The sequence below is a fragment of the Egretta garzetta genome, unplaced genomic scaffold (genome assembly GCF_000687185.1).
Source record: "Egretta garzetta isolate BGI_Z169 unplaced genomic scaffold, ASM68718v1 scaffold59, whole genome shotgun sequence".
NCBI classification, from domain to species: domain Eukaryota; kingdom Metazoa; phylum Chordata; class Aves; order Pelecaniformes; family Ardeidae; genus Egretta; species Egretta garzetta.
Genome location: NW_009267230.1, coordinates 4,598,932 through 4,624,779, shown reverse-complemented (window position 1 = coordinate 4,624,779; position 25,848 = coordinate 4,598,932). Strand labels below are relative to the sequence as shown.

General features: G+C 35.5%; 1 protein-coding gene across 1 annotated transcript in view; it reads right to left on the bottom strand.

The window, feature by feature from the left end:
- WDR70 (WD repeat domain 70) overlaps nt 1-25,848 on the bottom strand; it is a 139,648-nt gene that overhangs the window by 40,307 nt on the left and 73,493 nt on the right. Inside the window, exon 10 of the mRNA XM_009647320.2 lies at nt 17,370-17,544. Within this exon, the coding sequence (XP_009645615.2) occupies nt 17,370-17,544 (175 nt within the window). The remainder of the gene's footprint in view (nt 1-17,369; nt 17,545-25,848) is intronic.

The window sequence follows — 25,848 nt, the reverse complement described above, 5'->3', positions numbered from 1 at the left end:
CAGTTGCATGTATCAAAAAAAATAGGGTAACAGATAAAAGTCAGGGTTTGCAGTATCACTGCAGTCCTCAGAGAGAGGATGAGAACCAGAAGATAAAAAGAAGCCAGAGAAAGGACTGGGGAGAGGCAGGGGGAGGTATATGACTGGAGCATCAGTAAAGAATATCCTTTGTACAAAAATCTGGATGGATTGAAGAGGGCTAATATGAGAAACAAAGGAGACAGTGGCCACATGAAGTGTTTATCACATATGAAAGACCTACAACAGAGCCACATGGTTAGAGTTCTGCGTCACACAACTGCTCTCCCTCTCCAGAATCTTGAATAAAACATGTTCTGGGAAAAGCAGAAGATAGACCTAGTCACTTTGTTCACCTCAGAAATCCAAGCCATGTCCATGAGAAAAACAACAATAAGCTGAACTGACGAAATTTTTGAACTTTCCACATCGTTTCTAGAATACAATATTTCTCAGTAAGCTGACACTTTCCCAAAATCATAATGCTTCCCCGCCCGCCTTTTTTCTTTTAACGAAATAACAAATGTTCCAGCCAAGACATTCTTCTTCCTTCTTGTTCCTAACATCTTCAAGATTTTTTTAAAAACAGAGGCAGTAAATTAAGAAAGGCCTTGCGGAAAGCGAGGATCTACAAAGATTGTCATAACGTTCTTTCCCTGTATTACAGACATGTAACAAAGTTTTACTCATTTATTAGCACAAACACAGTCAACCATGCAAGCACAATTGAGTCTACAGCTAAACGAACTCTATCCAACACCGAGCATGCCACCAACAATGTGCAATCTAATCCAGTTTGCTCAAGCACAAAGGAAGGTGTATTCTGGACAGGGAAGCTCATCTCTTAGAGCTGCCTCCCACGCTTGCCTACAGTGTTTGTTCCCCCTCTTTCATATCAAGGAATGTCTCCAATGCTCCTTGAGAGAGCAGGAAATCAGGATTCATAGAATCATAGAATGTTTTGGGTTGGAAGGGACCCCTAGAGGTCATCTAGTCCAAACCCCCTGCAGTGAGCAGGGATACCACTAACTAGATCAGGTTGCTCAGAGCCCCGTCCAACCTGGTCTTGAATGTTTCCAGGGATGGGGCCTCCACTACCTCTCTGGGCAACCCATTCCAGTGTTTCACTGCACTCATAGAACAGAATTTCTTCCTTATATCTAGTCTAAACCTACCTTGTTTTAGTTTAAAGCCATTACCCTTTGTCCTTATGCTGGTTTCAAACAAGAGGCAGAAGGGCAGGACTAGCTGGGCAGAGACAACAGGCAAATCCCAAGCCATGTATGGCTGTTTGAGACTTAAATGAGTGATTTCACCCAACTAAGATATGTTTAGCAAAATAAATTAGCTGACACTGACAATATTCAACTGCAAAAATGGTGATTTTTAGTAAACATAAAAGCCTTCCAAGATGACATATTATCATAGGCCAGTCTCAAGGTGACAAAGACATGAGCTATAGAGCTGCAAGAAGAAAACAAACAAAGCAACCAACCAATCAGAAACCTTCTTTTTAGTCACAACTGAGCAAAACTGTTCAGGTCTTTGTTGAAAGTGATCCCATCAGAGACAGCTAGCAATCTCAGAGCTGTGATCACAGCTAACAAGACAGACAGGTTCCCAGGGCACAAGTTACACTCTCCAAATGGCTATTTCACCATTCCCCTCTTCTATCATCTCTACTGAAGGAATCATATTTGCTTTGCTCTCAATTATATTCCAGAAAAGAAACATAACTGTACTTTCTGGGTTTAGCATATCACTTAGGAATTATCAGGTCTACATATGCCAGCTGAATTCAGGAATTTCTCAATTTTCTCCCTGAGTAAGCAGTTGCAGATTATATCAGATGCTTTCCTTAAGTCTCTGTAAACACGATCCCTGGGCTTTCAATTTATGCAACAGCTCTTCAATACTACTTCTCATGGTATAGAAATGAATGCTGCTTCAGTAAGGACCATACTGATGCAAAACAAGATTAACTTGTGAAATTTGAGGTCTTAGCATTTACATGATTACACTACTTGCTCTTCTCTGTGATTTTCTAACTCAGTGACAACTACAACTATTGTCAGCAGACCTGTAACACTCCTTCCTTTCTCTCAATCCTAATTAACCAATTATGAACACAGTAACCTTTATTTGCCATACCCAGAACATCTGACTGGCATTTGTATTCCACTGTCCTGCACGTCCATTACATTTTCGTCTCTTGCAATGAAGGCCTTTTTCTGGGTGCAGGGATGATATTCTAGGGGAGGCAAGTCTGAGATTTCTTTCTCTCTCACACTCAGCAATGATTCCAATAATCTTTCACTTGTATTTCACAGAGACGTTTTCCCTGTTATTTGCATTTACTAAACAGATAAAAGATTTGGCTTTTTATTTTAAATATGCTGCAGTTTTTCTTGAGCAACTGTATTGCAATGAAAAACCTACATAACCAGGAAAAAAAAAAGGTAACAGCTCTGTAACTTTTTGAAAAGTTTGTAAAATCTTCAATCCCTTGCAATGAATCATGCATTATTCATGGAACTACAAATGAAAAAAAACCCACAAGTGTGAAATGCTTAGTTGGAAAATGTTGGGCTGTTATGGAAAACAGCATCCTTAGAAGAGAAGCTTTACAGCAATGTAGCCAGACAAGGTGAAAATGATTTAGCATTTTGTAAATTGCAATTAATATAAAAAGTTGTTTCTATTGAAAAAAATCTCTTAAAATTTACACAGAAAATAATGAGGCAAGGCACCAAACACATTTGACTATATATGGGTTTAGACAAAACAAGGAAACAAGCAGGCTGGCTTGCCTTAGGGATGTCTCTGAACCACTGTAAAGTGATGAGAAGGTCCTTCCTATCAGCCCATGCTTCCTTCACCACTTGGAGCATTCAATTTCTAAGAATATTGCTGAACACAGAAACAATTTCTTCTTGTTTAAGTTAATTCATCAAGAAAGATTTTAGGAAACCATTTTAGAAAGATGACTTCTTAACAACATTACTAAATATTTGCCTAATGGTTTGAAAATGAAACCCCAGCTGAATGTTTGGCTGTACTGTCAAACATCTATCTTGGCCACAAAACCAATAAATATTACTAATAAAAATAGCTTTTGGAAACTATTCAGTTGGCTTCCTTTGGGGATTTTTTTTTTACACTGCATGAGAAAAACGTACACGGATGTAAAAGAAACATTTCTTTGTATCTTTTCATAACTTATCTAACCTGTTCCATACTATCCTAGCAAATTTATGATTTTCCTCCTTTTTACAATCAGAAATATGGCTTCTGCAAACAAACAAACAAAACCCCCCACCTCCTTTTGCCTCTTTTAAAAATAATCGCTTTTACACTTGCCCAGCTGTTGAAGGTTCCTTTGCCTTCCAGAAAAGAATAAAATCTGATCTATGTTATTCTGTAAAAATTGCATTAAAAATTTAGTTAAGATATACTAGAACCCCACTGAAAGTCCACAGATTTCTTCAAATTCACCTACGCCAACATCAGATGTTTCATATCAATTGAAATTAGCCTTTTGTCTATTGGCAATAAACAAGCAAAAACATAAACAGAAAAAATGTAGCTTCTTTAAGCTACAAAGGTGTCTATAAAAAGCAACTACCACAAAGTTATTCCCTCCATAATTCAATATGATTTCTCATATTCTTTCAGTCGTCAGTTCTCCTGAAGCTTAAGACCCATTTTAATGATCTTGCAGCGGTACAGTGTGAATAGAGTGAAATATAACTGAAAATTTACAGAAATTCACATAAAGCTAATATTTCTGGTTCACTAATGCTTGAGCCAAAAAAGGTGTAGTGAGTTATCAAATGTGGCTGTATAATAAATTTACTTACTTGTTGAAAAAAAAGTAGCTAAACCAAGTGTATTCCAACAGGTAGGTGTATTTCTCCAAGAAACGAACAGTCATTTTCACTAAATGTCTTTTAACATATAGTGAGCTATTATTTCTTCTATGTTACTTGATTTAAAAAACAAACAAAAAAAAAAGTACTGCAAAGGTTATGCCCTATTTTCTCTGCTCATTAATTCAGTATTATAAATTTTTTAAAATATGGATTTGGTTTTATTTATTTGGGTGGGAATGCAAAGAAGAACGCCTCAGTTAAAAGGCTAAGGGGTATTTTTCCTCAATATGATTTTTTTGTTCAATATGATTTCTCATATTTGCTAGCTACTAAGAAGAAAATTAACTCTATCCCAGCTGAAACCAGGACAGTATTTCAGTGACAAAATGAGCATTCTTAACTCAGAGCCTCAGTGGTTTATAAATAATGTTGCATAAGGTGGCTGAGATTATTAGCTCAATATATTTAACACTGATTTTCAAGGACCATACATATTTTAATTTTTTTTAAAAGTCTCTAGGAGACAAAAAAAGCCATCATCATTCAGCAAAGTAAGTTGAGAGAAGTTGTTTTTGAGAAGTTAAAGGAAACTTCTTTCTTCTGTCACAGGTCAGTTGAGCACTTGGGGATGGTGGGTGATACGGATATTTTTTAATAACCAAACATATGCTGCTATTAATCTGCAAGACACAGAGTTGCTAAATGCCCTCAATTTCAGTTACCTTTAGCTCAGAATTTTACCTGATGAGTTCAGCAACTTCAGGATTAGGCCCCAGATTTACATATGAGTAAAATGTAAAAGTAAGAAGCTGGTTGGGAGGAAAAAAAAGGTAACTCAAGCAAACTTTATTTTCTTTTCAAGTAATATTCCTGTCTTAGTTTCATGATTACTTCTTTGACACCGCTTTCTTTCTCACAATAATTTTGTATCAATGACTAGCTAAATAAGCAAATAAATAAAAAACCCTACACACTTGTAAGCAAAAAATTGGCAAAGTGGAAAAAATTTTCAAAAATTGTTTTCTGTAAGTCGTTTATACTAACTGAACACAGTGTTCCACAGGAAAAAGAAATAAATTTCCACTTAGCTTAAGAATCTGTAAACCCAAAGTTACAGATAACAAACTTACTGTTTTTACAAGTAAAATATTACAGTGTTAATCACTGTTTCCATGTGTACAATATACAGTTGTTGAAAGCTCTTTTCACAAAATGTGGTTTTGTTCAAATACAACAAATTACAACTGAACAGTGCATTTTAATTTATTCAGCATTTAGCTCAGAAACAACATACTGTCCCGAAGAACTCTGGCAGTTCAGTTTTTTTGGTACTGTCAACTTCAATACAAAAAAACCCTTAAAAATCTTTCGTGATAAAAGATACTTTGTAAAATAAGTTAAATTTAAAACCAAGATTTCATTGCTTCTGCAAGATGAGGCTCTGGTATACTTGGATTTGATTTCTGACACTTATTATTGAAATAACTTGAAAATGAATGTTTTCGTTTTAAAACACACTGTATATTTATCCATCTACACTGCATAACACCTTGTCATATCAAGTTTCCAAGCTGACCTACAGAGCCGCAATAAAGTACCTAAGCATTAGGTAGAGTAAAAACACTTGTAATATCTTTTAGAAAAATGTGGCTTGCTGTTCTACAGTGAGATTCCTGAATATATTTCAAACATGGATTGCTTTAAAAATTAGTTTTCTTTATTAATAGATATCAAAACCAGATTACTTTTTAAATATGAGAGGATAGAATTTCTTTGTTGGGAACTAACTTCCTTAAATCAATTAATCCCTTCTCATTTCTTATAAATAATAATCTGATTATTAAAGCTATGGTAATGTAAAAATGTCCTAATTAATATCCAAGACTCCCTCAAACAGGCTGTGGTATCTTCATTTGTCTCCGAGGAGTACAGAAGTGTTACAAATTTTTTCGTTTTGCAGTTAGCCTTCTCCACTACTGTTTATGTTGCTTCAGACCCCTCTTTTCTCTTCTTTTCCTACTTCCATTTTTTTATGATACTCTGTAGAACCTCTCCTAACTACAATCTCTTTTACCACTAGTATCACTAAAATTCTTCTCCATCCAACAAAAATATTCCTTCCATTTTCTCATCCTAGCCTTCCAGTTTCATTTCAGCACACTATCTCACACTCATGCCTAGCAATTTCGTATTTCTTCTCCATCAGCAGTGTCATCTTCAGAGCATAGGAAGACACATGAACTGCTGTTTGTGAAAGTCATATTTCAGAAATCTCATTTGCATTATCCACTTTTCACCAAATAGCTCCATGTTTAGCTCTGTCTCTCCATTTCTCTTTTTCATACTTTGGCCTTTTCATCCAATACTGCCTTCTCCTCCACCCTCATTCCTTGTTAATCCCACTTAAATTCCTTCTTGAGTCTCAACAGATTTATCCCTGACAAATCCAACAATGCTACCCCATCCTCATTCTCATGACCCTTGGAAAAAACGTCCGTTTTCTATTCCCCTTCTTCATTGTTTTATGAGGTCCAGTATCTTTTGTATGCTTTCTACAAGTTGGCTCCCTTCTTCACTGTTCCCTCTGATGCATGATTCTCCCTCTTTCTCTCAGTTTCATGGGATATTCACCATTATTCAATCCCCTTGGTCACTGAACTCACTCCACAATGCATTTTTAAAAACCTTCTTCACAACGGTGACTACCAATATTTTCATGCCAGTAAACAACCTTCCAAGAAAAGGTACATCGTTCTCTGCCTCCTGAACATCTTAGTTCATCATTTTGTAAATGTTTAACTGGCAACTTAAATTCAACATGATGAAAGCTGTTCCTGATTTTATTACCTGGATACCATATTTCCTCAGCTCCCCTAGAAGATCTAACCTCTTTTAACCATTCACCGTATGAAAAATGTTATATGCATCACAATGTGTCATCTCCTTTCTGTCATAGACTGTAAAACATACTGTAATAAATCCAATCAATAAGCCATTGTAAGTATTATTACTTTGATTTCTTTCCCTTCTTTGTTTCCTTGATAATGGTTCTTTACTTTTAGGGTCAGCTGTTGCCTCATTTTGTCTTCTTAAACAGCTGTATTCTACTAATGACTTAAATATATATTCTTCCAATAATAGCAATTACAGATCATCCACTTAATCCTCAAGCACATCTGTGTTTTTCTCACATAAAGAAAAAACAAGTCAAAACCAACAAAACCACCACTCCCTTTTCCATAACACATATGGACATACAGTAAACTATCACTAAAAACTTATGAAAAAAAGGAGACAAGTAGCAATTGAGTTTGCACAATGCCTTTTGTTTGTTGGTATAAACCTCTTACCAACTTGACAGCAAAGGATTTATTTTCTGACACACCACATTTGTTTCAGAATGAGAACAATCAAAACCAACGTTTGTTTTATACACACAGACACACAGCAGCACAGCCCTGCCTTGCTCTCCTACCTCAGTGCAATAGCCAAGAAACAACAGTGACCTGTCTGTAGTACAGAAAACATTCCTACATCCCTCTCAACCCCTACCCAGTTTGGCACCACACCTTCATACATCAAGTATCAAAATCAACTGGTCATTTGCACATTTGTGACAAGTGACAAGCCCACAGCTGGCAACGCAATGCTTTCTGCTGACTAAAACAGGTATCCCCACTTCTGAAAAATCACTCAGGCTCTGGAAGGTGGTCTTGAATATGAGCTTGTCCTCCCATTACAAGGGCTGTGCTTTTGCAAGCCCTGGTGAAACAGCCTCTGTAAATGTCACAGCAGTATATTCTGGTGACCTCAACGAGATGAAGTTTGCTTGCTGATCTTGGGCTCAATCTGGTCTCCAAACAAGACCACAGACCTGCACACTGGTGAGGACACTGAAGCAGGCTATGGAGCTAGGACACAGTACCTTAAATGCTCTTACCAGGGTATGTGCTGATCACTGCAGCTACATTCATAAGGAGCTCTTAGGGTCCATAAAAATCATGGACCATGATTATGAAATGAATTGGATTTTTTCAGAATATTTCACTCTTCATACATGAACTAGTCCAGTACTTTCTAATTTTGGCCATCCTATCTCAACCTTAATAAAATGTATTACACTGAAAATTAAATACAAATGAAGTTTTAGCATTGATTACAGGTGACTGCTTTGAGCACAAAACAGTCACAAGCCAAATCTCGAAGTGATACATACACGTGGTAAAAAGCGAAATAACAGCCATAAAGGCTTTTTTTTTTTTTTTAAACCCTACACATTGCTTAATCTGAATGAAAATGGCTAGAATTTCAGTGTAAATTTGTGGGCATACTTACACACACAGAGACACGCTGTATATGTATTTATGCATCATGTGTGAAATACATAGGTAGTCACATCCAATTCCAAATCTAGTTCTCTATCTCATGAGAAATTTAGAACTTTGTTCGAAGAAGGCAGCTGTTCCATGGATGTATCTGATTTCAGTCTGTATAGTATCACTGCAGTCATACATTAAATAAAACACAGCTGGACAATGCTCCACCTATTTCACCACCCTCTCTGCTAACTGTTTAGCACTAACATCTGTTGAAAACAAACTTTAGGAAATAGGAATATCATGAAAAAAACTCTTTATTTTAAAATATTTTGCACTGGAAGAAGTTTTACTTGTGCATAAAGAAAGCCTCATATATATTTAATTAGTTTTTATTTAGGAGATTTACACCTAGAGTTGCAAGAAACTTGCTTGCTGAAGGCTGTCTTACAAAAAGTATAGTTTTATTACAAATACTTTTCATTTCATATGACCAGTTTAGTTCTGTACCTGTTGCCAAGAGATGGTGTAGTTGTGCAGCTTATTTCTCATTGATAATCATGGACACAAAAATAACTTTTTTTGATTTATAATGTTATTATGAATTTTCTGCAAATACCATGCAAACTTTTTTTAAAGTTAACTAGGCTTACGATATATTCTTTAGAAACTGAGGGCAGCCTGTACTATATTATGGCCAACTATTTAAGCACATTTAAAACTGTATCCTCACAGAAGTGCACCTTTTAATGGATGCAGCCATGAAACAATTGGGTTTTGTGTAGAAATAGTTTGTTCTTTATCAGACATCCTCTGAGTCAAGTGTATGTAACCTAATGTTACATACAAAAGCTATGCTTCACCATAACTTATCTTCTTTTTGATTAGCTTCTCAATTTCTAACAGATTCCTGGGGAATATTTTTATATTAAAAATATGAGTACATTTCTTAATGTCACAAAACTAAGCACATTTCAAGCTACATCACTCTCGTTCAATGGAACTAAAAAATATTAAAATACTTTTCTGTCTGTTTCTCCTTGGTAAATGTATTTTTTCTAAATTAAACAGTTATGAAAATGGTTATGCACAAGCATCACACAAAATGAATCAGTTTCTTAGGCCAGTATCCACTTTCTGATAGCGGTCAGTAACACAGGAATATGTGAAAATCCCACAGCTCTTAAATGGCAAGAAATTGTTACCTATCTTCTACATTAGACCTCTGGAAAAGTTAGAAATTGGGTAACATTTAAAATGAGAGCAGGAAAAAAGAAGTAAAAGAAAAGTTTACTATAGTAATGAAAAGAATTGATAAAGGAAATATAAAATATATTTTAAAAGTTTAAAAATCCCAAATAGTTATTTTAGTTTTGAGATTGGGTATTGTCTGAAACCATCTTTTCATTTTAAAAAAACCCCACATCTAATTTCCTTTTTTATTAAAAACTGCAAAACCTAAAAACCCAACGCAGCTAGCTCTTAGTACACTATTTTCTGAAATTCACTTAACGTTATTCTTTATGATTACCTCAAAATAGAAAGTTTTCTGTAAGTTATGAATTGATGAGAAAAGTGAACCCTGCAAGAGATACACCCAAATATAAAGCTGGTAGGGGGTGAAGGGCCCATAAATTAACCCAAGAGATAGAGCAAGCATACGCAGAAAATACCTAATCTTCATATGTTCCACAGATCAGAAGTCATAATTTCCTACCTTTTTTGTTCTTAAACAAATCCACTTGGTCAAGCTGTAACAGCTTTCCTTTCATAAGTATTTTAAAATATGGGAGTTTTAGGCTTCTCTAATAAAACAAACTTAATGACCAAGAGATGTACAGAACTATACTTTTCACTGCTTTTACAAAATTCACAGTATAAACCTGCTGTTCATCTCCTCACAAACTTCAAGAAATAGTGACATACTATGAACCACAATGAGAAACATTTGGACACAAAACTAGCTTCCTAATACACACATCAAGCAAAAATTCTTTTCGTAATTTACAAACCCTATCAGGCTCTAGACCAATGAAACGTTCAGCTGGCTGAAGCAGTGCATATAGTATAATATCTAAAAGCCATTTTTATGATAAGCCAGACCACTCTGGAGCTCACTTCTTGTTTAGAATGAAATGTCGCGTCTGTTCTTTTAACTTTTTAAGTCTGCATAAAAGGGAAATTTTCTCTAAAAGAACAAAGCTAGCTCAAGAAGGCTCTTCTGTTTCATTATTTTTCATTATTTTATCTTTCAATTTCTGAACATTATTCATGTTACAGTAATATTGATAACACTACAATATTATAAAGCCAATTGTATTTCTATACTGCCTACCCTTTTCTTCTCAAATTGCCATTTTAAAATTATTTCTCTAAGCTCTACTGCTATTTTTCTAAATAGTAAATCAAAGAAAGATATATAATCCTTGTGGGATAAGCCTTTTTCCTTTAACCATACATGAATCCAAAGTAAAATCCTTTATGCTATTTTCATTGGGGTGTGACAGACTTCAAGATTTAGAATTGCCTTTCATCGCTGTATTAGATAGTGCAAACATTTAGATAGTTTTTAACTATAAATTGTTTATCACATAAGAGAGAAATGCACTTAGAAATACAGCAGGGCACATTTTATCTCAGCATATGATTGTCAGATTCTTTACTGCAGCTAGCTTCAGGGTATAGATTGTGATGTACTGGCTAAACCAGACGTATACAAGAAGGAATAATATATGAATCTGTTAATATTTGCTGCTGGCAAGCTTGTGTGTGATTTCCAGTTTCTGGAGCAGACGTCTGGAACATATACATATGGAATGAAAGGGTGGGATATTATGGATATGGAAAACTTACCTTAAGTTTGAAAGGGGAATATAGTGTATTTGGATATCTTTCATCTTGTATTTATACAAGAAATTTCCAGATGTAGCCAGACTGCCCTCTTCAAAGCATGAAGCTTGTTACATACTTTGGGGAAACTGGAAGATTTGTCTGCTGTTTAGCTGTAGTAGTGATACTCAGCAAATTTAAGAATAGCCATTGTAAATTGTTTCTATTAAATATTGACAACTCACTGTAATAATTTTAACAGTGTGAAGATATCAATATAAACCCTAAATTCTATATAAGCAAAACCAAAGCAAAATATCCAAATAGACAAGTGAATATTCCATGGCCAAAATAATGAATAAAATCTAGCTGGTGTAAAAAGAGCATAATCCTGGAATGCTGTGATAGACCAGATGCCAAAGAGACACTATGATCTTTGCCTGGTAGAAACTGTATCTAAAAAGGCATATGTGCACTAGTAAAGCTTTTTAGTAGACAGACATAAGACATAAATTTCAAGAATTTATTACTAAGAGCTATGTCTTTTGCATGCCAGCATACACAAAAAGCATCCTGTAACTGTGCAAAGATCCTACAATCTCATCTTCCCAAAGCATGGATACAGATCCCCTCAAAGGACCTTCCAATTAATGGAAAAAATATTTACAGCAAGTCTCAGATCTTACTACTAGTTTTCATTACTCTGTCTTGGCAGCATCAGCTGTAAAATCCTTCAAGAACAGCAAAATAAAGTTTACAAAAAAAATTCCAAGTAAGATCTGGGCTTGGATTCCCATTCCAAAACAAAAGGGTCACCCTATTAAGGCAAAAAAAAAAAAAAAAAAAAAAAAAAAAAAATTACCTTACATGATCTTTTTGCATTATCTAAACCTGTGTCCTTAGTTGTACGTTATTTCTTCAAAATGTCTCCAATACTCGTAAAACCTTTCATCTCTGAAAACTCTACCTTAAAACTTCATACTGCACACCACAAAACTAAAGCCTACAAAAACCCTTTCAAAGCAAACAATCACTAAATATAGAAATGTATTTATCTTACATCTATAAATCATGCAATTATTTGGAAAATACTTTTAACGTGAGTATTTGTAATTAAAATGTACAGCGCTTAGATCTGCTTAACTTCAGTGCATACTGTGACATCCTACTTTTCGTCTTGTATTTTGAGGATAGGGTGGCGTAAGTGTGTGTGGAAAACACGTTGTTGGGATTACCACTTGATCACACCACTTTGGGGCATATTCATGTGGGCAGTATATTAGGATGGTATTGGATTTCATTATTATTGTGCATTTTAAGTTCTGTAAAATCACTTTGAGCTTTAGCTAAGTAATTTAAAACTGATCAAAATACATAAATTATTCTAGCAATTTGAAATCAAACTAAGTTTTTAAAACCAGGAAAAAAGAAAACACTAGCAAAGCAGTAGTTCGGCAATAGTGTTGCAGATGCTCACTTTTGAGCAGGAAAGAGCTGAAGAATGGAGTTAAACATGCCACTAGGTCTTTTAGGAAACAAGAAAGTAAAAAAATATATAAGCTAATCACTAGCTATAAAAATCTTTCCCTGAATCAATTCGTGTTTAATGAGAATTAAACTATGTTGAAAAATCATAAAACATGGCATCTTTCCTGTTCAGATTTATACTACATAAAAAGATAAACCTATTAGAGATATCTGTTTAAGCTAATTCTTTATGACTTACAGTGCAGCTTTTAGTTAGCTAAAAGCTTATAAAAATTACTCAAGGTTTCTAAGCAGACCCAACTTAATATAGCCAGAAAAAAAAAAAAAAAAAACAGACATGGCTTTGGGTGTACAACACGTTTTCTTAAAGGCATTTAAAAGACATCACCACTTCTTACAAACTCTGCCTCCCCAACTTCCTTAACAATATTGTTGTACCACAGCTGCAATGATATACTGTAAAATATGTGATGTGTAACTGAGAAACATGGCTCAGGCTGCCATACACAGAGAAGTTGTTTATGCAGTCCTGGGCTGAATGCATCCAGGAAAAGCTTGAGGGAAAATTCACATAACAGGTAGCCTCATCAGGTGGTTTGAAGGACTATGAAAAGCTAACTAAGAAGTTTAGCTTCCTCATCATAATAAATCCTATTTGTAATCAATGAAAAACATCTTAATCCTTTCCTGTTTAGTGTGGAAAATGAGGGGAGCTTTTTGGTTTATTAGAGAGATGTATTATGAGTTAAAATTGATAGACATTTTTAACTTACCCACCAAGTGTACTAATAGTCTTTACCAAAATTACTTCAGTCTTTCCATATCTGTACGAATGAGATACTCCCACTTCTACATAGGAAAACTGGGCACAGAGTGATCTACTGATTGCAAGACACACTTCATGCTTGATACTAAAGACTGGCTCCACGGATCAGCTTGTTCAGCAATCCGCATTACTATTGGTCTTGCAAAAAGCACTGATTGGGCAAGCACAGGCAAGATGTGGAATTTCAACCTACTTGAACCGCAGGTAAATCTAGTGGTTTTACTGCACTGCCCTGTACATCAATAATTTTCAAGGTCCTGTCTTATTTTGACCACTAACACTCTCCAACTCTCTGTATTTGCCAGACACTTCTCCATGTCTCAGAACATTTAAACTGAAAGAGTTCTAACGTGCTATGTTATGATTGACTATTTCACACTATTGTTTCCACTATTCATTGGAAGTTCGAAGGAAGTTATATTTTATGTCCTTTGAAGCTGTTACTTTAAGCCAAGTTGACAGTGTTCATAATATTTCAAACAAGCTGACAGATTGTCCTGCTAATGTGCACTGTAAATGCACATGTACATGAACCTTAAAGAAAAACCATGCACTGACAAAATAACATACGTGAGAAAATAACACAGATTTATGACAAAACGAAAAAATCCTCTGAGGCAGGTGATTATAATGGATCATGATCATGCTGAGGAAGTTTGGAGAAAGGCAAGGCAGAGCTGGAATGCATTTGGGTAACTTCAGCCTTAGCAAGTTACCAATGTCAATGTCATGAAGATAAAAAAGTCTTCCTCCAAAAGTTCCAAAAGTGATTTTACTCTCACTACATGCAGCTGGGAGATTTGGAATTGCACCAAAAAAACAGTGGAAGCAGAAAACTGAATGAAAACTCTCATGGTGTGCATTACTAGTCAGAACTAAAGAAGGGAATTGATCACACACTAAAACAATTTCTTAGGCACAACAACGTAATTAAAAAAACCAGATACTGAGGTGGCTCTAAGTGGCTTCAAAAAACAACTAACTCATGACCCTAACTTACAACAAAGAGCTACTTTGACTTCAGTGGGTATGATAAAATATGGGATAGAAAAGATCTATTTCTTTCTAAGAAGATTTATTTCTTTCTAAATATAAAAAATATATATATTCAAAGAATTATTTAATCATACCATTCTGGACCACAGTGGTGATGGGGCCACCACCACCACACAACAGGCTGATTTTTAATTTCTTTGCCCTTTGCCTACACATCAGTAGGATTCCCGTAGTCATCTGTAAAGCTATCAAGTCATGCATGGAGCAGAGGATAATAAACCTCTGACCAGCTGTCAGCACTATGGCCACAGCAGCAAGGAAGATTTCTGGGAGTTTCATCAGGAAGCTTCTGCCACCTTGTAAAGTGGTATGGTCTTTGTGAACCCCCAGAGGAAGAGTGGCTTCCTACCAGCACTGCAGCAGTGTGCCTGCCTCTACTGAGTGCCCCTTTTGCTCTAGGAAAGGGCATTAACAGACCCTCCTTCTTAAACACCTTCCTGAATCTGTCCTTCCTCCTGCATATGTGCCTAATCCATAGTATAAAATAATGATGACAGAATCATTCCTAACTGATCAAGGACAAGAGATTACAGCAACTATTTTCTGCTTTCAAACACTAGTGATTTTTGTTAAAGACTCAATAGAGACTTCTAAAGTTAAAGACAAATGCTGCCATAAGTTCGACTTGAAACAGAGCTGTACTATAGTGCAGCAAAATCTGTGTATACAGCTCTACACTTGTTTCAACAAAGTCAAATGATATTTGCTGGATGGGAATTAAAAAATCTCTTCTTCAAAAATCAGAAGTTAGTATTCCTACTACTTATTTCTTCAAGCAGCTTAACCCTCATGTCTTGATTCTCCACAGCTTTACCTACTTTCCTGTCACCTACAGTTTGTACCCCCAAAATTGCACCACTTCATCATGACTTAACATTTTCTGTTCACCTTTGTGAGCATCTCTGCATCCTCTCAAGCCAGTAAGTGCTTTCATCATTCCAGTACAAGAGTCAGTCCCATCCTCCTCTTTCTAAATCCTACTTCGAACACATGTTGCTTTTTAATTTTTTTTTTCTTACCCCTCCCCCATGCCCCAAATGTAAGATGAAGGCTTTTTCTTTTTTTAATTATTTCATCAAGACTCCTTTTGACACACCTGATTTTAAATATACAAAGACATTTCCAGAGGGTACCAGCAGTTTTAGATAAGAATGCCATTAAAAAAACCCCAATTTACACTGCTCCTTTACACAAAAATCTTGCATGTTTCTTAATGACACCAACAAAAGCAAAGACAAAAATTCTTTACGTTTTAAAAATACAAATCCAAGGACACTACCAACTTCAGTTCCACTAGGAAATCACTGTGTTGCATTGTTATACAGGGATCACCAGTTGGAAATCGCACAAGATGCACAGGATATATCTTTAAATTATTCATAATCACCTTAAACTGCACTCAATCAGCACTGCAATATGTCATCTTATAGACACAAAAAAATTCAAAAGGAAAAGCACATGAAAAAGCAGACTACCAAGAGCACTATTGTTAAAACTACACTAGAAAGCTTAATATTTCAATACTGTATATGTTAAAATAAACAACATACACAGGTGATGAAAGCCAGTCTCTGAAAAATTTATTATTCTGTTAGAACAAGTTTACACTTAGGATGAATTCTCAAGCTTCATGCCATTAGGAAGTTTTACTGGGTTTATAGTGGAAATAAAAACAGAAATAAAAATAGATGACAATCCCAAAATACAAGCTGTACTTTGAATATGATCAACAGGCTTTCTTTTCATTTTACAACTATATATTTCCTCTTGCCTCCAGCAATCAAATTTTATTCAATCGTCATGAAAAATTCCCTAAATTGCCTGTTTTCCTTTTTAAAATCAAATGTTTTGAAAGATGAAGTTGAACAGACTAATGTAACTTGTATTAGTTTAGTATTGTTTCCCCAAGGCATGCTATTGGAACTGTACAGATTTCAAAGATCTATGATGTTAGTTGTATTCAAAGGATCCTGCCCTGCCTCCAGCCCCATTTCCCTGTAATCTTACTTTGGCTTTCAAAAAAACTGACCTTAACCTCATTTTCTTCTCCTACGCATGCCATAAGTACTTATCCCACTGAAGTGAAAGGGACTGGGCATCAATTCTTTGAGTAAGATGGGCATAAGGGAGATATGGATGATTATTAGGATGATTAATTTTAAAAGCGGTAAAGCTTTCCCTGGTGACTTTGCGCTCAACATTGCAAAATTAAACTCTTAGAACTGGACTGGTTTGTAAACTATAGTACACAAAGCAACAGGGAACACCAATTGCACTAAGCTTTGAATTATGAAGTAGTAGCAAGAATTGTACATATTCTTTGTCAGTTAGATTCATAACTACTGGAAATTGAATTTAAAGTTCAATATGAACAGAAGAAATTACAGAGTACAATTCATAATTTTAAAGCATTTGAAATCATTCCCATTCTGATTCTTTCTGACCACACTGCTTTTACATAAATTGTTCAAATTTCCCTCAGTGTTAATTTTCACACATTGGACAATGTAACAACATTTGGCATTTAGTGTGCAGCATTACCCTTATTCTCACCCAACTGGATGCTATTCTCCTCTGCCTATTATCTGGATGAATAACTGATTTCAGTATGAAATTTTGTGAGTTATTGCTTAATGTATTCAATATCTCCAATAAAATATGGAAGTATACATTTTTAATTACATAAGAACCAACAAGAAATTATATATGGCCACCTTTTTTTTTTTTTTTTTTTTTAAAAACCAACAGCTAATAGTTTCCTCAATGTTTTGAACTGAATAGGAATACACTGAATGATCAGTTGTAGAAAGGCAGAAGAAATATTAAATTTTGCCTAAGAGTTACATAGTTTTCAGAGGGGGGGAATAAAATGTAGGTATAAAAGTACCAAAATTGATTTATCAGCTTCAACATTCAGGACTTGATATATTAGAAGCATATATTGTTATCAAATACTTGACTTACACTCATATTCCTATCCCAGATCTGGATGGACCCATCTTGACAGCCAGCTGCAATGAGTTTACCATCTCTGCTGTATGTGCAAGTTGTAGGAATCACCCGTTTACCTTGGACTGATCGTGGTTTAAATACACTTTTGTGCTTTTTTTCGTTATTAACATCCCACGTCCTCACAGTTCTGGAAAAAGGTTAAAATAAAGAGCTGTTTTAGACAAAGTTTATACATATGAAGTAATTCTTACGATACAATCAAACACATTTTTCAGCATACATGGCATATAATATTGTTCAAATATGGTTGTAATGGCAAAATAGTATTTAAGATATGGTACCGCAGTCATGAAACTAACATGACAACTTTCCAAGTAAGAAATATCATATTCACTAACAAGCATGGAAAGGTTAAAAAAAAAAAAACAAACCACCTCTCTTTTTCCCAACCTCTCATGTGAATACATCAAATTATTTACAACTGGACAAACAAACAAAGGTTAATATGCAGGAATGACATAGTCCCCACTGTCACTGGAAATCAGGAAGATTAAAGTACTCAGTCCTTTACAAGAATAAAGGAAAACAGGCACAAATGCTTTTACAAATTCATTAACTAAAATGATTGTCTCAATTGTTTTGACATGACAACAACTGCAAACCCGGTTTTAACTGGCAGTATTGCAGACTAGCTGGTTATTCTTCAGGCTTTATTTTGAAAAGGCATTTTAAACAATTAATTGCAATTTTATTGTGGTTCTTTTCCATTAATCCTGAAGGTCCTATAGGTCTGTTATAAAAGTGCTCTTCAAGTATGTTACAAAGACTCTTTTATGTAATATTGTTTTTTCAAGTTGAGTTTTTCCTACATTAATAGCAATATAAATACATCCTTTTTCTTTCTAAGGGAAAAAGAATATCTGCTTGAATCTTCAATGTTTCTTAGATACACAAAAACATCCAAATGAGAGAGAACTAAAACACTGAGATACAGGTGGACTTTTTAAACTGTCTTAGATACAAATGTTTTCTGTCCATTTAACACGTTGAGTTCATTCCAGATAAAAATTCAAAACTCTTCTGGCATCTAATGTAGAGAAGAGTTTCAGGACTTGGCAAAGGAAGGAAGATCATTAATTTAGAAAGAAAAAAATCACCAAGTTCTCAAGACAACCTCATTTGTTTAGACTACACAAACATTGCCTGTGATCCAACAGCATGTAATTCACTGGTCTCTAGCAAAGCAAATACCACTTTAACAAAGGCTGCCATCTCTCCAGAACAAGACAAGACACCGCATCATAACATTAGGAACTCCCATCAGAGCTACGAGACCAGACAGGCTACAGAGCTGACATATATATAATTCTAGGATAAAACAGACAAGAAAATGAGCTGGAAATAGCTCACAGAAGTTACATTTAATAGCACATTTAATGACAGGAATGAAAAATCAGTAACTGAATCTCCAGTTGACCATAATAAAGTCAAGATTAGTCTCATTTTCAAAAGTGTTCAAATCTCCTATCTGTAAGGCATCACTTCATTGCTCTATTTGGAGCTCTACCATAAGACATTCAAGCGTTCTGAAGGTTGGTTTGGTTTTTTGGGGTTTCTTTTTGGTTTTTGGGTTTGTGGTTTTGTTTGGGTTTTGTGTTGGTTTTTTTTTTTTTTTTTTTTAATGAAACATTAGATTCTGATGCCTTTTCTAGGGTCACTTAAATAAATGTATGCTGTTATATGTTGCCCAGCAAGGTTACAGAGTCACCTTTCTTGGAATTATTCAAAACCTGTATGGACATGGACATGTGCTCAGTGCCTAGGTGATCCTTCTTTGAACAGGATGGTTGGATTACAGTATCTTCAAAGGTCACTCCCATCCTCAACCATTATGTGATTCTGAGATTCCCCTTTTCCTCTGCATGTGTTGTCAATAACTATCTCTGGCTCCTACCTTTCAACAGGCACATTGACACTTCCCCTCATTATGATATGTACTCAAAACTTGAGTCTTTTTCCAGTCCCTTTCCCTCATAATATTCAATCCTTCCAGAATCTCATGTGAATATCCTGTACCTCCAGCTTCTCTTCCTTCTCTTGTGATGAACATTTTCTGCTGGAAAGCTATTTTCTCTTTTACAGTGCGAGTTTCCCAAGACTGCCTTGGCACACCCACTTCTCAGATGGTGTACCCAGTAACATGGTTATGTGCAAGGAAGTTTAGAGCCTGCCTCCCCCTATTTATTTGCCTTTTTATCTAAGATGCCTCATAAGCACCTCAGCCACAATTCCAAAAACAATCTCTGAGAATCCTTCACCATCCTAATTCTTCATTTCTGCTGTAAGAGAAATAATTTTTTTAAAGCCTTTAAAGCCTCTTTTTAGGGCTCAATGTCCTGTCAAAACCTTCAGTCACTTCACAACACTATAGAGCATATTCAAGCCTTCTTAATCACTTGATCTGTCAATGTAAAGAAAAAAAGTAACATTTGTCTAGTTCTAGCTCTTATAACACAGATCTAAAAAAATTAGCCCTAAATCAACTGTCATATCAGCAGGTCAGACAAAAAATCCAAGTTTCCTGAGCTGCTGCTTCTGCTGCAGACAGTTGGCCAGGCTTCCTCACATAAGAGCTACATGGCCTGTTATAAATGATCACATAGCCTATAGTATGTTTAATATCCCCTCAAAATTTTCTTAATGTCCCCATGCTGAATGTGTGTTTACTGTTGCCTTGCTGCTATTGGATCTAACTATAAAACTTTTCTACTGAAAAGAAATACTTTAGAAGAAATCATTTATATATTACTTACAAATTAATCAATCATTTCCAGAGAGCCCTTAACTCTTGAGTTAAGACTGAACTCTTTAATCTCCTTTCATATCAGATCTTTTAAGTATTTTTATTCTTTACAGAAACAATTCCAATTTTTCTTAGAAAGTGGACATTGTTTTGAAACTCATCTCATAATACCATGGTGTCCTGGTTTCAGCTGGGACAGAGTTAATTTTCTTCCTAGTAGCTGGCATAGGGCTGTGGGTTTGATTGAGAAGAAGACTGTTGATAACACACTGATGTTTTAGTTGCTGAGCAGGGCTTACACCAGTCAGGGACTTTGCAGCTGCCACTTCTCTGCCAGGGGCACAAGAAGCTGGAAGGGGGCACAGCCAGGACAGCTGACCCCAACTGGCCAAAGGGGGGTATCCTGCACCATATGACATCATTCTCAGTATTTAAGCTGGGGGAAGAAGGAGGAAGGGGGGGACGTTTGGAGTGATGGTGTTTGTCTTCCCAAATCATCGTCACATGTCATGGACCCCTGCTTTCCTGGGGATGGCTGAGCACCTGCTTGCCAGTGGGAAGCAGTGAATGAATTCCTTGTTTTGCTTTGCTTGCACATGCATGGCTTTTGCTTTACCTATTGAACTGTCTTTATCTCAACACACAAGTTTTCTCACTTTTACCCTTCTAATTCTCTCCCCCATCCCACTGTGGGGGAGTGAGCAAGCAGCTGTGTGGGGCTTAGCTGTTGGCTGGGGTTAAACCACGACACATGGACAAAATTTCAGCTTACCACATCAATCAGGTGACCCACAGTTTCTGACTGAATCACCACCAACCAAAACATTAGGAGTCATCTGTGAAACTATGTATGTTTTATATTTTCCTTCAGACCAGTGATGGACTAGAAACACAGGGATTGCTGAAGGACCTCAGAGAGATACTTTCACTACCTCATTTTAAGGACCTTCATCACACAGCCTAAGTATTACAGACCAATTTGTTCTGACATTCCATTTTTATCCTCCATGCTCCGTCAATAACTACCTGAGCATCCTGTCTCTTCTTTCAGCAGGCACTTTGATGATTCCTCGCTCCTTGAAGCCTTTTTCCAGTCCCTTTCCCTCACAACACCTAAAGCTTCTTAATATTTAACTCCTCCCATGCTAGCCAGAAGGAAAGGGGGTAAACAAGAAAGGCAGCACAGAAACCCAAACCATTTACTTTCAGGGAATATATCTTTAACCAGGCAATACGGCAAACTAACTAGGGCTGCTTCTGTATTTTCTCTCTGCTTCTGCTGCTGACCGTCAGTCCCAATTCCATATCACGGTCAACTCAAAGAGCACAATTTGGAATTATGCCTGGTTTTTCTTTACAGAGTATTTTGTACCATTTAATGACCCTTCCTGCTCAGACATAATGAAAAAATAACTGAGACTGCATTACAGAAGTCCCATTTTCACTTCCTAACCTACTCCAGGTCCAATCTAATTTTGTTTGTAATAAAATTTTTTACCCCTGGATCAATCAGATCAGTTCCAGGAGACTCATTTTGGTCAAAACAGCCTCTTACTAAGAGTATCTCCCTAGGCCTAAATAAGTGAGGGATAAAAGCATAACTGTTTTACACTCTATGTTGCAGCATTTAGCAGAAGTGTAATACTAATATTTATCTGTTGATAGGTATAACCAAGATATTTTTGAACTCCACTGAAAACAAAAGGAAAACATTTCCTGAATGACGCTTTTTTTCCAGCTGAAAACAAACTGTTTAATGAAAGTTTGTTCTTTAGTAAAAACAACATATAGGGATTTTTTTAAACTATTGCTCCAACATACGATGTCGTTCTTTCATCACATCAAATTTTAATATACTGAACAATATGCATAGCCACATAAATATTTTTAATTTCTCTTTCATAAATTTATTTTCAAAAAAGCTTCCATGAAAAAAGCTCCACATACACAAGTTAAATTTAAACTTTTTAAATGATGGATTCCACATCTGCAAAACAGATTTTGTAAAGCTGTTGTATTTGCCAAGAGCAATTCAAAGTAACTTAGGAAAAGATGAGAATGTTCTTTTGGAGAGGTAATGTGGATATTTTCCTGACCACTGAGAAGTTAAATGACCCATAATAAACACTAATTAATTACTGGGATTCAGGGGGTTTTTTTCTTTGGGTTCCCCCCCCCCCTCCCCGCCCCAATGGTTTTTCTCTTTTTTTCCACATTTTCTTTAATGTTCTTATGATGTTGTTACTAAGTCAGCATTTCTAATGGAATTAATTATTGACAGGGCTGCTGTATTACACAAATTATTAAAGGTATTTATGCAGATGCATTTCCCAGCTTGCAAGCACAGAAAATTTCTTTAAGTCCTGATTCAGCAAGCCACTGCCCATTCTAATACTATTCTAATACAATCTACTGAAATTCAAGGAGTGAACCAATTCAAACATTAAAAGCCTGACCTGTCAAATTCCACTAAGCTTCTCTGCCTGTCCCATCTCCTCTGTTTCTACTGGACTGCAAAACTCTTAGACAACACTGGATGTTACTGGCATTTAATACAGTAGAAATATATTAAGTCTATTCTTAATAATGAAGTCTATTCTCATCGCACTTAAAATACAAAAAAAGTGACAGAATACATTACTGCTAAAAGTACAGATCAGGTTTAATATTGTACATCTAGTAACTACATTGTAATATACTGTAATGGCTACCTTTGTAATACAAAGTTGCCCAAAAAGGCTACCTTGGAAAGCTATAACATACTTTAAAACCATCATAAAAATACTGCTGCAATGGAATTTGTCAGCAGAGTACAGAATTCCAAGTCATCTTATCAGTGATAGAAAACACATTTTTAGAAGTGTTAAATTAAGCCTCTTTATAAAAAAGTAACTGATCTTAAAGCAAGATTTTTTTCATCTTTTTTATGCCATAAACAAACCTTACCTACACAGGAATGAAATTAAGAGGCTTAGGTAATATGGTGAAAAATGACCTAAAGCAGAATATGTAAAGAGAATAGATAGATAAGAAATAGCTGAAAAGTTCTGTTAAGATGCACTTCGTGCATATGGTGGTACAAGACTATGTCAGCAAGAAAACTTTCATTATTGTATTCTCTTTGCCCTCTTTCAGCAGAAGTTATAGGCTTCTTCTGTTGAACACATGGGACCCAATGAAGGTTGAATCACCTGCCAGATACTGAAAAAAATTGTACACAAACAGATGGAGAAATCCAAAGAAACTTTCCATACTTGTTTGGCAGAAAAAATTCTAAATAAACTACCTTCTCCCAGCATCTGAACAGGGTTAAAATAATTTAAACCAGAATGCAGGAGAAGTCATATCCAGCATAACTAAACTCATAACTATGGAAGGAACTGCCAAAAAATTGACACAACTTAATAATTTATAGCATTTCTTCAGCTTCTCTATTACTTAAATAATCCCTAGATGTAAAAAAACAAACAGAAACTTTAACAGAGAAAACATTTTACCAGAGTAAGAAACAAACAAAAACATCAAAATTTATTTTTATGTGATATGCAACAAATGGGTTGAAGCAACTATGAAACTGTATTTTTCCATATTTCTAAATAAAATTGGTAGCCCTTTTTTGACAGGAGAAATTATCATCATTTGCATAGTTACATTTGAACTGTAATTACTATTTTTGGGGAGGAATAGATTAAAATCTAGTAAGAATAAAAGGGAACTACTCCCATCGTCCAGTCTTAATGAATTAAAAAGCAACCAACTAAAAATTGAAATGACACGTAAGCATGTCAGAGAGCGTAGAGAGCAGACATTCTGAATTTCTAGGCAAAAGTCCTGCTGCTGGCCAATACATGCAAGATTTGAGGAAAACTAAAAGGAGACAGAGAAGAACTGACTGTGAATGAGTATTAACTGGGCTAAGAAACCAGAACTCCTAATGGAGGTCAGGGAGAAGAGCTGAGATGGGAAGAGACAGACAAGGTAAGGAGAATAAAAGCAAGGAACAGAATACAACAGTTACAATGTCGTGCCTGTTTCGGCATGACTACTTTCAAGTCAGCTGTGCAGCGTGTTCATGAGAGGAAAACAGCAGCAGCAAACACTTGCAAGTTATGATATATGATCACTTCTGGCTGAGGAACTGGCCAACAGATGCATTTCAGATACAAAGAGTTACCCACCAATACATCTATATAGCCCCTTTCAGGTTAAAATGAACACACAGTTGTAAAGAGATGGTAGAATACTTGACAACAGAACCTCTTAATTACAGCATACAAAGTCTGTTTTTATTAAAATGCAAAACTCACAAACTTTCCACACCAAGTAATTTTTGTGTTTTCCTAGATTAAACCACTGGTCAGGCTACCAATACAAAAAGGCATTCTTCAAAACGGTAAAAATTTAAGAGTGGCAAGAAACTTCCTAGAAATAAGCTAGTAATCAATATACTACAAATCTTACCAATTTAGTATTGACATATATCATCCAAGCAGAATTCAGATTTAGAAAATTATTTGCTGAAGTCATTCAGCCATCCAGTCCCTTCCTTCCTCAAGTTTATCAATAAAAGAGAATCTCTTCAGTCCATAAAATTAATTAGGCCCTTGGCCATGCAGTAACGAACAAGGGGACATCATCTATGCATCTCCTCCTCGCTTCAGTTTTTGCATTACAGGAAGAGTACTCATGGAGAATATAAGCAGAGCTGGAGATACAACTAGCGTACAAAAAGCAAGCCAACATGAAAAGGCTATGTTTTCTCAATAATTTTTGAATCAGCAGATCCTGTACATAAAGTTATATAGTATTTGCATATGAATTACATATCTATTGCAGCTATTCCCTTCTAAGGACCTGTCCAAAGTGATGAGAAAAAATAATCTGTGGAATTTTGCACGATTTTTTTTTTTTAAGTACATTGTACTTCTTTCAGAACCTGAAAATTCCCCCAAAGTATTTGCAGATCAGCTCACCAAAATGACCAACTCCAAAATTCCAAAGTCAAAGATTATAGCAGACATATTTCACACATCACATTGGCAGAAAGAAGGAATGACAAAATTCAACACAGAAAAAAGAAATCCTACATTATAAATGTTGACATTTATCAACTACCAACAGCAGCTGATAACTCAAAGCACAAGAAAGAGCATCCAGTCACACAAATGGGAAGATTTCAGAATGGATCATAAAAGAAATCCCAAGATTCTGCTCTAGGCATTTTTTTTCCCTCTTGTGAACTCCCACTGAACTCTACTGTGCAATGCAAAATTCAGATAAATACCTTGCTATCTCCAGTCTTCAACTTCAAAGATTCTGAATGCTTTAATACAAACCAGTAAGTTTCACCTGGGACCCAAAAGTTTTACAGGACATTATTTCCTTTCTAAAAAGATTTTTATCTAAATCTTCTTCACAGATTTTCAAAAGACTCTCAAAATTTAAACTACACTTGCTCTTAACATAGAAGAAGAATACATTTGTTTTCTTTTATCTGATTTGTTTTGCTAAATGTATAGATCTGAAATAGTTATTTGTAAATCTGCTTGAAATGTAATCACTATCCTGGAAGACAGTATTAAATATAAAAATATGAATCATGTACAGAAAGGTAGAAGATCAAGAGGAAAGTAAATGATAGAAAATTCTGATTAAAAACAAAAGAATACCATTACTATATGCCATTTC